A 13,771-nucleotide genomic window follows, 5' to 3' on the forward strand; every position below is an offset into this window, starting at 1 on the left:
GGCAGTGACCATAACTTGATTGAGTTCACTGTAAAATTTGAAAAAGGGAAGCCGAAATCTGATGTGTCGGTATTTCAGTGGAGTAAAGGAAATTACAGTGGCATGAGAGAGGAACTGGCCAAAGTTGACTTGAAAGGGACACTGGCGGGAAAGACGGCAGAACAGCAGTGGCTGGAGTTTATGCGAGAAGTGAGGAAGATGCAAGACAGGTATATTCCAAAAAAGAAGTTTTCTAATGGAAAAAGGATGCAACCGTGTCTGACAAGAGAAGTCAAAACCAAAGTTAAAGCAAAGGAGAGGGCATACAAGGAAGCAAAAATTAGTGGGAAGACAGAGGATTGGGAAGTTTTTAAAACCTTACAAAAGGAAACTAAGAAGGTCATTAAGAGGGAAAGGATTAACTATGAAAGGAAGCTAGCAAATAATATCAAAGAGGATACTAAAAGCTTTTTCAAGTACATAAAGAGTAAAAGACAGGTGGGAGTAGATATAGGACCGATAGAAAATGATGCTGGAGAAATTGTAATGGAAGATAAGGAGATGGCAGAGGAACTGAACAAGTATTTTGCATCAGTCTTCACTGAGGAAGACATCAGCAGTATACCGGTATACCAGACACTCAAGGATGGCAGGGAAGAGAAGTGTGCGCAGTCACAATTACGACAGAGAAAGTACTCAGGAAGCTGAATAGTCTAAAGGTAGATAAATCACCCAGACCAGATGGAACGCACCAGCGTGTTCTGAAGGAAATAGCTGTGGAGATTGCAGAGGCATTAACGATGATCTTTCAAAAGTCGATAGGTTCTGGCATGGTTCCGGAGGACTGGAAGATTGCAAATGTCACTCCGCTATTTAAGAAGGGGGCAAGGAAGCAAAAAGGAAATTATAGACCTGTTAGCTTGACATTGGTGGTTGGGAAGTTGTTGGAGTTGATTGTCAAGGATGAGGTTACAGAGTACCTGGAGGCATATGACAAGATAGGATTCCTTAAAGGAAAGTCCTGCCTGACAAACCTATTATAATATTTTGAGGAAATTACCAGTAATCTAGACAAGGGAGATGCAGTGGATGTTGTATATTTGGACTTTCAGAAGGCCTTTAACAAGGTGCCACACATGAGGCTACTTAAAAAGATAAGAGCCCATGGAATTACAGGAAAGTTACATATGTGGATAGAGCGTTGGCTGATTGGCAGGAAACAGAGAGTGGGAATAAAGGGATCCTATTCTGGTTGGCTGCTGGTTACCAGTGGTGTTCCACAGGGGTCTGTGTTGGGGCCGCTTCTTTTTGCATTGTACATCAACGATTTGGATTATGGAATAGATGGCTTTGTGGCTAAGTTTGCTGACGATACGAAGATAGGTGGAGGGGCCGGTAGCGCTGAGGAAACGGAGAGTCTGCGGAGAGACTTGGATAGATTGGAAGAATGGGCAAAGAAGTGGCAAATGAAGTACAATGTTGGAAAGTATATGGTTATGCACTTTGGCAGAAGTAATAAACGGGCAGACTGTTATTTAAATGGGGAAAGAATTCAAAGTTCTGAGATGCAATGGGACTTGGGAGTCCTCGTACAGGATGCCCTTAAGGTTAACCTCCAGGTTGAGTCGGTAGCGAAGAAGGCAAATGCAATGTTGGCATTCATTTCTAGAGAAATAGAGTATAGGAGCAGGGATGTGATGTTGAGGCTCTATAAGGCACTGGTGAGACCTCACTTGGAGTACCGTGGGCAGTTTTGGTCTCCTTGTTTAAGAAAGGATGTGCTGACATTGGAGAGGGCACAGAGAAGATTCACTAGAATGATTCTGGGAATGAGAGGGTTAACATATGAGGAACGTTTGTCTGCTCTTGGACTGTATTCCTTGGAGTTTAGAAGAATGAGAGGAGACCTTATAGAAACATTTCGGATGTTGAAAGGCATGGACAGAGTGGATGTGGCAAAGTTGTTTCCCATGATGGGGGAGTCTAGTACGAGAGGGCATGACTTAAGGATTGAAGGGCGCCCATTCAGAACAGAGATGCGAAGAAATTTCTTTAGTCAGAGGGTGGTGAGTCTATGGTATTTGTTGCCACAGGCAGCAGTGGAGGCCAAGTCATTGGGTGTATTTAAGGCAGAGATTGATAGGTATCTGCGTAGCCAGGGCATCAAAGGTTATGGTGAAAAGGCAGGGAAGTGGGACTAAATGGGAGAATGGATCAGCTCATGATAAAATGGCGGAGCAGACTCGATGGGCCGAATGGCCGACTTCTGCTCCTTTGTCTTATGGTCTAATCACTCAGAGTTGAACTGCACATGCATGTAACGAGAGCTGCATAACTCATCTCCTCCTACCTTAGGCCATGAGCTTATCAATCACCCCTGCTGTGGACCGCTTCTACAAAGAAGGGATCCGTATGCGCCACTACAGCTGGACTAAGTGTGTAAATGTAGGAGGGGACTATGTTGAAAAATACATGTGTTAGGTTTTCTAAAATTCACTCCTACCTTGGGTCACGAACTTATCAATCACCCCTCATATATAATCATTCCTGTCCTGACTAGTATGTGGCACTGGGAGTAGTCCAGAGATTACTACCTTGGAGGTGCTGTTTTTCAGCCTTATCCTAACTCCCTATACACACTGCGTAGGACCACTTTACCATTTCTCCCTATGTCATTGGTGCCAATGTACACCATGACCTCTGACTACTCACCCTCCCTCTTGAGAATCTTCTGCAGCTGCTCTGAGACGTCCTGGACCCTAGCATCTGGGAGGCAGCACGCAGTCCTTGGAGGCCACAGAGTCTGCTGTTTGTTCCCCCTAACTATTGAGTCTCCTATCATTGTTCTGCCTGACTTTCCCCTTCCCTACTGAGCTGGCAGCACTGTTAGTGGCCTGTTGTTGCTGCTGTGCCCTGATGGGTCATTCCTCCCCCAGCAGTATCCAGAGGAGTATACTTGTTACTGGGGGCCATGGCCACAGAGGAGCCCTGTACTGACTGCATACTCTCCTTACTTCTGGTGGCTACCCATCTACCTTCTGAAGCCTGTACTCTGGGTGTGACCACCTCAGTAAAAGTCTCATCTCTGTGGTTTTCAGTCTCCCAGATGACTTCGTCAGTCTGGAGCTGAAGTTTCTTAAATAGATCACAGCTTTTCACACGGGCAATGTACCAACTAAAATTGAATACTCTACAATTTTCAGAAAAAAAATTCTAACAGAGTTACAAAATGCTCATAACTTCATTAAATGTTTAATTCCAGATGATAGAAGTTCGTTTTTCAGTCCTCCAGCAGCAAATAAGGTAAGGATTTTTAAAAATTTGGTTTTTCTGTTTAATTTTGTATTTCAAGGGAAAATATTGAAATCTTTTTTCTAAACCAGGTCATGTCAGAACAGATTTTAGAAAGCCTTGGAGCTGAAATGGATCCAGACATGTCTTGGACTAGTTCATTAGCAACTCCTCCATCATTAACTCCAACTGTTATTATTTGTAAAGGTGAGCTTACAAAATAAATTTTCACCTTGATTGGAGACAAAGTAATCATTTGAAAAGAATTAGTAAAAGCTTTAGTGTTGATAGTTTTTATTAATGTTTTGAAATTGAATTTACAGATACTTGGTTATGACTACTGGATTTTGTACCCATGCTCTGAAATGTTCTTTGGTGTCTTGAAAATTTAACAACTCTTTACATTATAGAAAAATAATACTCTTGAATAAACTGGCAATGCTGGCAAAATCAATACAGGTTTCCCCCGCCATCCAAAGGTAGAGCATTCCTATGAAACGGTTCGTAAGCCGGAATGTCGTAAAGCGAAGAAGCAATTACCATTTATTTATATGGGGAAAATTTGTGAGCGTTCGCAGACCCAAAAATAACCTACCAAATCATGCCAAATAGCACATAAAACCTAAAATAACAGTAACATATAGTAAAAGCAGAAATGATATGATAAATACACAGCCTATATAAAGTAGAAATACTTTTCTACAATCATTGCCGCCACTGTTCTCTGTAGCAAAATTCTCCGTAGCAATCACCTCTGATCTGGGCCGACAATTACGTGCTGGGCGGCACCTAATTAATTAGCTTGTTTATTTCTGCTTTTTTCTTAAAGACATGCTGGATGCCTCCCGGCTACCGTTGCATTCTCCGTGAATCGGTATCTGTCCATGGCCCAGGGGTTGGGACCACTGGGGTGGTGGGACACGGGGGTGTCATCTCATCGTTGATCAGGGCAGGCAGGTTATCTTCTTCTATGTCTGCCTGCTCGATGGCGAAGGTCGAGGTTCGTCGTCTGCTGTGGCTGATGTGGAAGGCTTGAAAAACGACAGTATGCTTGACTGCTAGCCTCGTGCATTTTTCTACCATACAGTTCTTTGTAAACCATCCTGCAAATATGCCCTAAACTGACGTACCCTTTCAAAGTTAAAGTCGTACTTTATCATTGCATGAAAATCTCATGCAGTTGCTTCACGTTCAGTTTCTGGACGACTTCACTTTCGCTACTGCATTCAGTTTTGATTGTTATCCTTTCCTCTTCCAATTGTATCAGCTCTTCATCTATCAGTTCTTGGTCATGGGATGCCAGAACCTCTTCAACATCATCTTCGTCAACTTCCACAAGCCAAACTCACTTTGTCCTTACTTCGTTCACCAGGATCGAAACGCTTAATTATGTCTAGTTTTACACTAAGTGTAACATCCTTACGAGCTCTTTTAGGCTTTTCTGATACCTTACAACTCATCTTGCTAACGGCTGCTCACAGGCACGTGTTTAAGCAATGCCGGCTAGAATGCCGTTCCGAATCCGCGGGAGAGTGGCTGCTCGGTGCGTGCGCTGCCTTTTATTGCGCACTGCTTTTTTTTTCACGTGCTGCTTTTTTCGTAACAGTGGAAACACCTTCTGTTAGCGAAAACAGGTAACTAATGTAGGTCTTTCGTAACAGTGAGGTTTTGTAAAGCGAACGTTCGAAAAGCGGGGGACACCTGTAAATTAAATATTTATAGATTATGGTCAAAGCAATATTTAGAGTTTTGTTGGATTGGTGAAGCTAATGCTTCACTTCTGAAGTCTTGAGACTTGCTGAAGAAAGGGTGGCACATCTTCTATTCCTACACTACACTTCACAGTTGACCATACTGTAGTGTAGAGTAATAGGATCGTAGCCTTGGGCTGAGATCCAAGGCCTCTCTTCCTGCTGATGAAGAAAAAGGCAATGGTGAGGTAGGCATTCTGCCTTCCAAAGAAGAGTTGGTGTGTGGAACTGGACAAATTCCAGCATGATGTCATAAAAACTAAATTATCTTCAAATGATAATCTTCTGGTTAAGTCTGCTTATTTTTCTTTTAAATGTTATATGTTCCTTAATATTTAAACAGTAATCTGAACTATTCTAGTTTTTTTTTTCCAATGAATATTTTTAACTTCAGTAAAGGTAATCCAGAACAGTATTATAAGTGAAGATTACCTAATGAAATAAAAATCTAGAAAACTGTATTAAAAAATAAGGATAAGGATAATGTGGATATCTCCCTTTCATTTTGACCAGAGGGAAAATCTATTGATGAACAAAATAAATGATGCATTTGAGAAAAGCTGGAGATTTCTTCAGAAGATATACAGTATTTGCCATGGCCAACAAAATGACAGTTGATTGTGTTAGGTGCTTGACTAATTGACTTGTATTTCCTTCATCTTGGCCCGAAACTTTGACTATTTACTCTTTTCCAGAGGTGTTGCCTGGCCTGCTGAGTTCCTCCAGCATTGTGTGTGTGTGTATGTTGCTTTCAAATTTAATGTGCTAGTTTATTTAGAGAATATTTCATATCTGCCTGTCTTTAACAAAACTAGGTTAATTTTCTTTACAGAAGGAAGGCTGTGACAATAATGAAGACATTTTAACTCTAATGAATGGCTATGGATGAATTAAGTGGGGATAAGGTGTTAATAGTAATATGAATACAGAGGAGATCAGGAAAAACTCAGGGCTTTGTGCCAGGCAAATAAACTCTTCCTCAGTATCAACAAGACAAAGGAGATGGTTATTCAGAAGAACTCACACCCCTTTACATCAGGAGCAAGCAGCAAGCAGTTTTAAGCTACTAAGAGTTCACATCTTGTACAACCTCTCATGGTCCCAGAACACATTCTTCACAAACAGAAAAGCTCACCAACATCTCTACTTTCTGAGGAGCCTCAAGAAAGCTGAACTGTCCACATCTATACTTTTTATAGAATCTATACATTCTGTCCACATCAGATATGCTGTCTTTTATATAATGACAGGGCGGGTGCGATAGGGTCTTTTAAGAGACTCCTGGATAGATACATGAAGCTTAGAAAAATAGAGGCCTATGGGTAACCCTGGGTAATTTCTAAGGTAAGGACATGTTCGGCACAGCTTTGTGGGACGAAGGGCCTGTATTGTGCTGTAGGTTTTCTATGTTTCTATTCTACAGATTTGAATTGAATTGACTTTATTTCTTACATCCTTCATACATGAGGAGTGAAAATCTTTGTTACGTCTCCATCTAAATGTGCAATTTATAGTAATTTGTAATAAATAGTATGTACAACAGGACAGTCAATATAGCATAGAAATACAATCGTATCAGCGTGAATTAATCAGTCTGATGGCCTGGTGGAAGAAGTCCCGGAGCCTGTTAGTCTTGGCTTTAGTGCTGTGGTACTGTTTCCCAGGTGGTAGCAGCTGGAACAGTTTGTGGTTGCATGTCTTGGGTCCCCAATGATCCTTTGGGCCCTTTTTACACACCTGTTTATGTAAATGTCCTGAATAGTAGGGAAGTTCACATCTACAGATGTGCTTTGCTATCTGCACCACTCTGCACAGTCCTGCGATTGAGAGAAGTACAGTTCCCGTGCCAGGCAGTGATGCAGCCAGTCAGAGTGCTCTCAATTGTGCTCCTGTAGAAAGTCCTTAAGATTTGGCAACTCGTGCCAAACTTCTTCAACTGTCTTGAGGTGAAAGAGACTATACAATGGGTAGTCAGACCTGCCTGAAGCATCACCGGTACCAGCTTAATCGCCGTCAAGGACATACATACATGTTATGTGTATATAACATCATGAAGGATCTCTCCAACACTGCTCATGGACTCCTTGCTCCCGTCAAGGAGGAGGCTATGTAGCATCCACGCAAGGACCACCAGACTCCTAGTTTATTTCTCCATGCAGTAAGGCTGATCAACACCTTCACCCAGTAACCAACCCCTTCACACTCTTCAACCATCACTACTTTTATCATTTCCAGGCAGTCATTTTATGTACAGACTGTCCTTTGCCTAACATCACTTTATGCACGTGCAGTTAATCTAGGAAGGTGGATGATGTGCTGCACATGTGGTACATGCTGCCTTTCGCTAACTTCCCCGTGATTGAGGAAGAGACCTTTGGCCCTTCTCCCACTGAGTCAGGTGTAGTGGGGAGGGTTAGCTGTGGGCAGTCTGAGTTATGGCAGGATCAGGAAGGAAAAGAAGCGGGGCGCTGGACACAGGACAGGGGGCTCGGAGCTGTAATGGTGGCCTGAGTGAGAGAGAAGTTGGCAAGCAGGCCCGAGGTATCCCTAGTAATGCCTGAGTCTTTTGGGTTTAGGTGAGGGGGTACGGTGGTCTCAGAGGGTTAAGAAGCTCCCAGATAGGTTGGCCTATGTAGCGCCCGTGGAACGGGTGTAAGGTCCACTGTTTGGGGAGCACTGTCACTGTGTGTATCTGTGTATGTGTGTGTTGTGTCTGTAGGACTGGTTGGTGAGTTATGTAGAAGTCATGAGGACATGACTTTATTTGGTGGGGGGGAGAGTGTAAGGGGGTTTCGTCTCTTATGTTACTGTGTAGGCTAATTAAAATGGCTTCTTTGTTACGTTATACTTGGGAATGCTTCTTTGTTATGTTAAACGCTGAGAAAGTTTTTGTGCTAGCAGCTTGTTTTGGTTTAGAGTGTGATAAGAATATGTTACGAACCAATTGGGATAGTTATGTTTTTGGTGTATTTGAAGATACTGTATGCGCGGGGTTTGGGGGCAGAAGGCGGAAGAGAGAGAGGATGGACCAGGTGCTGTGATGTCCGCTAACGGGGTCGGACCCCGAGGAAAAGCACAAAAACTTTCTCAGCGTTTAACATAACAAAGAAGCATTCCCCAAGTATAACATAACAAAGAAGCCATTTTAATTAGCCTACACAGTAACATAAGAGACGAAACCCCCTTACATATGTAAGCTATCTTGTGCATTTATACTATTGGTGCTTTTCACATCTGGGGTAACAATTATTTGTTCTTCTTTACACTTGTGTATTGGAAACAACATTAAACAATCATGAATCTTGATGATTGGAGACTTTCATCACATTCAGTGCTTTTACAGTGCTTGTCTGGTTTGCTGAGCAAGGCCAAAGAGACTGAACCTTCATTTTGATTGGTCTAAACTTTCACATTGACAAAAAATTAAGGTTTAAAAACTTATTATAATGTGATGATTTTTATTTTTGGTGACATTTTGGCTATCACTACCACAGATCTACAGTAGATGTAGATGCGAAAGGATTTAGAAGGAGGGGATTGGGAAAATTTGTTTTATGGGAAGGATGTAACAGAGAAATGGAGGATATTTAAAGGTGAAATGTTGAGGGTACAGAATCTTCTATGTTCCTGTTAAATTGAAAGGAAAGGTTAAAAGTTTGAGAGAGCCATAGTTTTCAAGAGATATTAGAAACTTGGTTCAGAAAAAGAGAGGGATCTTCAATAAGGCAGCTTGGAGTAAATGAGGTACTCGAGGAATATAAAGAATGTAAAAAGAATCTTAAGAAAGAAATTAGAAAAGCTAAAAGAAGATATGAGGCTGCTTTGGCAAGTAAGGTGAAAATAAATCCAAAGGGTTTCTACAGTTATGTTAGTGGCAAAAGGATAGTGAGGGATAAAATTGGTCCCTTGGAGAATCAAAGTGGACGGCTATGTGCGGAGCCAAAAGAGATGGGGGAGATTTTGAACAATTTATTTTCATCGGTATTCACTAAGGAGAAGGATATTGAATTGTGTAAGGTAAAGGAAACAAGTAGGGTAGTTATGGAAAGTATGACAATTATAGAAGAGGAAGTACTGGCACTTTTAAGGAATATAAAAGTGGATAAGTCTCTGGGTCCGGACAAGATATTCCCTAGGACCTTGAGGGAATTTAGTGTAGAAATAACAGGGGCTCTGACAGAAATATTTCAAATGTCATTAGAAACAGGGATGGTGCCGGAGGATTGGCGTATTGCTCATGTGGTTCCATTGTTTAAAAAGGGTTCTAAGAGTAAACCTGGCAATTATTGGCCTGTGAGTTTGACGTCTGTGGTGGGTAAATTGATGGGAAGTATTCTTAGAGATGGTATATATAATTATCTGGATAGACAGGGTCTGATTAGGAACAGTCAACATGGATTTGTGCGTGGAAGGTCATGTTTGACAAATCTTATTGAATTTTTTGATGAGGTTACTAAGAAAGTTGACGAGGGTAAAGCGGTGGATGTTGTCTATATGGACTTTAGTAAGGCCTTTGACAAGGTTCCACATGGAAGGTTAGTTAGGAAGGTTCAATCGTTAGGCATTAATATGGAAGTAGTAAAGTGGATTCAGCAGTGGCTAGATGGGAGACGCCAGAGAGTAGTGGTGGATAACTGTGTGTCAGATTGGAGGATGGTGTGCCTCAGGGATCTGTACTGGGTCCAATGTTCTTTGTAATATATATTAATGATCTGGATGATGGAGTGGTAAATTGGATTAGTAAGTATGCAGATGATACTAAGATAGGTGTTGTGGATGATGAGGTAGGTTTACAAAACTTGCAGAGAGATTTAGGACAGTTAGAAGAGTGGGCTGAAAGATGGCAGATGGAGTTTAATGCAGAAAAATGTGAGGTGCTACATTTTAGTAGAACTAATCAAAATAGGACATACATGGTAAATGGTAGGGCATTAAAGAATGCTGTAGAACAGAGGGATCTAGGAATAATGGTGCATAGTTCCCTGAAGATGGAATCTCATGTGGATAGGGTGGTGAAGAAAGCTTTTGGTTTGCTGGCCTTTATTAATTAGAGCATTGAGTATAGGAGTTGGGATGTAATGTTGAATTTGTATAAGGCATTGGTAAGGCCAAATCTGGAGTATTGTGTACAGTTCCGGTCACCGAATTATAGGAACGATGTCAATAAAATTGAGAGAGTACAGAGGAGGTTTACTAAAATGTTGCCTTGGTTTCATCTCCTAAGTTACAGAGAAAGGTTGAACAAGTTAGGTCTTTATTCTTTAGAGCGTAGAAGGTTGAGGGGGGGACTTGATAGAGGTGTTTAAAATTATGAGGGGGATTGATAGAGTTGACGTGGTTAGACTTTTTCCATTGAGAGTGGGGAAGATTCAAACAAGAGGACATGGGTTGAGAGTTAGAGGACAAAAGTTTAGGGGGAACTTCTTTACTCAGAAAGTGGTAGCTGTGTGGAATGAGCTTCTAGCAGAAGTGGTTGAGGCAGGTTCTATGTTGTCGTTCAAAGTTAAATTGGACAGATATATGGACAGGAAAGGAATGGAGGGTTATGGGTTGAGTGCAGGTCGGTGGGACTAGGATAGGGTAAGAGTTCGGCACGGACTAGAAGGGCCGAGATGGCCTGTTTCCATGCTGTAATTGTTATATGGTTATATAGATGCAAGATCATTGGCTTGCCAGTCGGCCTTGGATCACCTGGACAGTAATAATACTTGGAGCAGGCTGCTGTTTATTGACTACTGCTCAGCGTTCAACACAATCATACCCTCAGTTATAATTAAAAAGCTCCAAAACCTGGGCCTGTATACCTCCCTCTGCAACTGGATACTTGATTTCCTCCTCCAGAGACAATAGACTGAGGATCAGAAATAATATCTCCTCCTCGCTGAAAATCAACAATGGCGCATGTCATGGATGCCCATTGTTCTACTTTCTCGACACCCACAACTATATAGCTAGGCACAGCTCAAACACAATCTATAAATTTGCCAACAACCCAATTATTGGCAGAACTTCGTATGGTGATAAGGTGTACAGGTGTGAGATGGATCAGCTAATTGAGCGCTGTTTCAAAAAGAATTTTGCACTCAGTGTCAGTAAAAGCAAAGAATTGATTGTGGACATGTCAAGGGAAAATGCCAGTCCTCATCGAGTGATCAGAAGTGGAAAGGGTAAGCAGTTTCAAGTTCCTAGGTGTCAGCATCTCTGAGGATCTGTCCTGGGCCAAGCATTGATGCAATTGCACAGAAGGCACAACAGCAGCTATATTTCCTTGGGAGTTTGAGGAGAATTGGTATGTTACCAATGACACTTGCAAATTTCTACAGATGTACACTGGAGAACTTTCTGACTGATCAGACAAAGCTACAGTAAGTTGTAAACTTGGCAAGCTCCATCATGGGCACTAGCCTCCCCTACCCTCAAGGACATCTTCAAAAGGAGATCCCTTGAAGGTGGTATCCATCGTTAAGGGAGCCTATCACCATGGACGTGCCCTCTTGGTGCTACCAACAAGAAGGTTGTACAGGAGCTTGAAGACACACACTCAGTGTTTCAGAAACAGCTTTTCCCCTCTGCCATCAGATTTCTGAATGGTCCGTGAACCCTTGTATACTCTTCAATATTTTCTGTGCTTATCATAATTTATAGCTTTTATTACTATGTATTGCAATGTACTGCAGTCACAAAACAACAAGTTTCACGACATGCAAGTGATACTAAAACTTTCTGATGGTTTTTGAACACTTTTTTTTCTTTGTTCAATTCTTCTCCATGTTGCCTTTTCGTTATAGGTAATTTCCTGAGTGAACTGACTGATTACCAATTTTGTTACATCTTTATAACTGCCTTATTGCATGAAATCTATTTGCTATTTTCCACCAGGCCCATGCATCACATTTATAGTTTAATTCTACTTTATTATTTGATAATATTTGGATTTCCCTGTCTTGCAATGTTTTGTTTTCACCTTCTGTGGCCAATAGTTCTTGAAGTCTGCTTCAGTTAGATGCGTTTTTCAATTGCTTTGTCTTAAGAATATTTGCCTTTGTCTTAATTTTTCTCAATTTCATTAATTTTATATTTGTCCTCCTAAAGTTTGCTATTCTAATTTAGTTTTCCATGACTCCTGAACTCCAGTATTTCTATCCCTTCTATATATTTCCTTCACTTGACAATTGATTGTTCCCACTTTTACAATCCAAGATGCTTTTCTAACTTCATTTCTTATGGATGTAGTATTAAAATTCTGTTCAATGGTGTTCAGTTGTTTGCAAATGTTACCTTAATTACGTCAGTCAGATGTATTTTTTTTAAATAGAAAGGTTGGCAATTAAGTTCATGCTTATAAACTGGAATGTGACGTCAAGAATGTGGTTACTTTTGTGTTCAGCATATGACATTCTGCAATATGCTGTCAATAGATTCACTATTTCTTTTCGGTGTGCATGTCTCCAAATTATGTGAATTTATTTTTCATTTTAGCCAAGGAAAGTGAATTGCTTCAAGACAAGGTTAAAGAAGTACAAGTGCCTTTGGTAAGATTGTGCGTGATTTGCTGTGTGTTTGAGAATAGTAAGGGAGGTTTTTATCTTCCATAACTTACACTTTTGGGCTGTACGTTGTCATCCATCAAACTCCCATGATGGGATTGATTTTTTATTTGTGATTTGCTAATGCAGTTTTTAATGGTTAATTGGTGATTGCTTTTTATTGTCATATGTAGTGAGATACAGTGGAAAGCTTTGGTTTGCATGCCATCCAGACAGATCATTCCATATATAAGTACATCAAGATAGCAAGCAAACAAGTTTATTTGTATAGCACTTTTCAACGACAAGGCAATTCAGTGCTTTACATAGAACAAGATATAAAAATCAAACATCAAATTTCGGGCAATATATAAGAGAATAAAATCACAAAAAATATGAAGAATGGAATTTGCAGTGCATGGGATTCTAATTAAAAGTTATAACGAAGTTTTAAGCCTTGATTTAAAAGAACTTAGAGTTGTATTTTGGCCCTAGACCACTCGGTGCTTTATAAACCAGTAGTAATATTTTAAAGTCAATCCTCTGGACAAGAAGCCAGTGTATCAATATGAGAACTGGAGTGATATGTTCTACTTTCTTGGTCTTAGTAAGGACTCTAGCAGCAGCATTCTGAATGAGCTGCATCTGTGTGGGAGATTTTTTACAGGGATCTGTGAAAATGCATGGATGAGTTTTTCTAGATCTTGCTGAGACATAAGCCCTTTAACTCTCGCTATATTTTTAAAGATGGTAGTAGGCTGGCTGACTTTGTAATTGTCTTAATGTGGCAGTTAAAATTTAAGTTCTGTCACCAGTGGGGTACCTCAGGGATCTGTTCTGGGACCCCTACTTTTTGTGATTTTTATAAATGACCTGAGTAATGAAGTGGAGAAATGGGTTAGTAAATTTGCTGATGACACAAGGGTTGGGGGTGTTGTGGATAGTGTGGAGGGCTGTCAGAGGTTACAGCGGGACATTGATAGGATGCAAAACTGGGCTGAGAAGTGGCAGATGGAGTTCAACCCAGATAAATGTGAGGTGGTTCATTTTGGTAGGTCAAATATGATGACAGAACATAGTATTAATGGTAAGACTCTTGGCAGTGTGGAGGGTCAGAGGGATCTTGGGGTCCAAGTCCATAAAACACTCAAAGCTGCAGCGCAGGTTGACTGTGTGGTTAAGAAAGCATATAGTGCATTGGCCTTCATCAATGGTGGGATTGAG

The 13,771-nt window shown here is 41.0% G+C and overlaps 1 protein-coding gene across 3 annotated transcripts in view; it reads left to right on the forward strand.

Annotated features, from left to right (window-relative positions):
• brca2 (BRCA2 DNA repair associated) overlaps positions 1 to 13,771 on the forward strand; it is a 134,254-nt gene that overhangs the window by 35,087 nt on the left and 85,396 nt on the right. For all 3 annotated transcript variants that reach the window (XR_010018741.1, XM_063054285.1, XM_063054286.1), the window contains exons 6-8: positions 3,242 to 3,282; positions 3,363 to 3,477; positions 12,501 to 12,553. Coding sequence is in view for 2 of the 3 variants with exons in the window: in XM_063054285.1 (XP_062910355.1) it covers positions 3,242 to 3,282; positions 3,363 to 3,477; positions 12,501 to 12,553 (209 nt within the window). In the remaining variant the exon portion in view is untranslated. The remainder of the gene's footprint in view (positions 1 to 3,241; positions 3,283 to 3,362; positions 3,478 to 12,500; positions 12,554 to 13,771) is intronic.

Source organism: Mobula hypostoma, chromosome 7, assembly GCF_963921235.1.
Source record: "Mobula hypostoma chromosome 7, sMobHyp1.1, whole genome shotgun sequence".
In the NCBI taxonomy this organism is placed as follows: Eukaryota; Metazoa; Chordata; class Chondrichthyes; order Myliobatiformes; family Myliobatidae; genus Mobula; species Mobula hypostoma.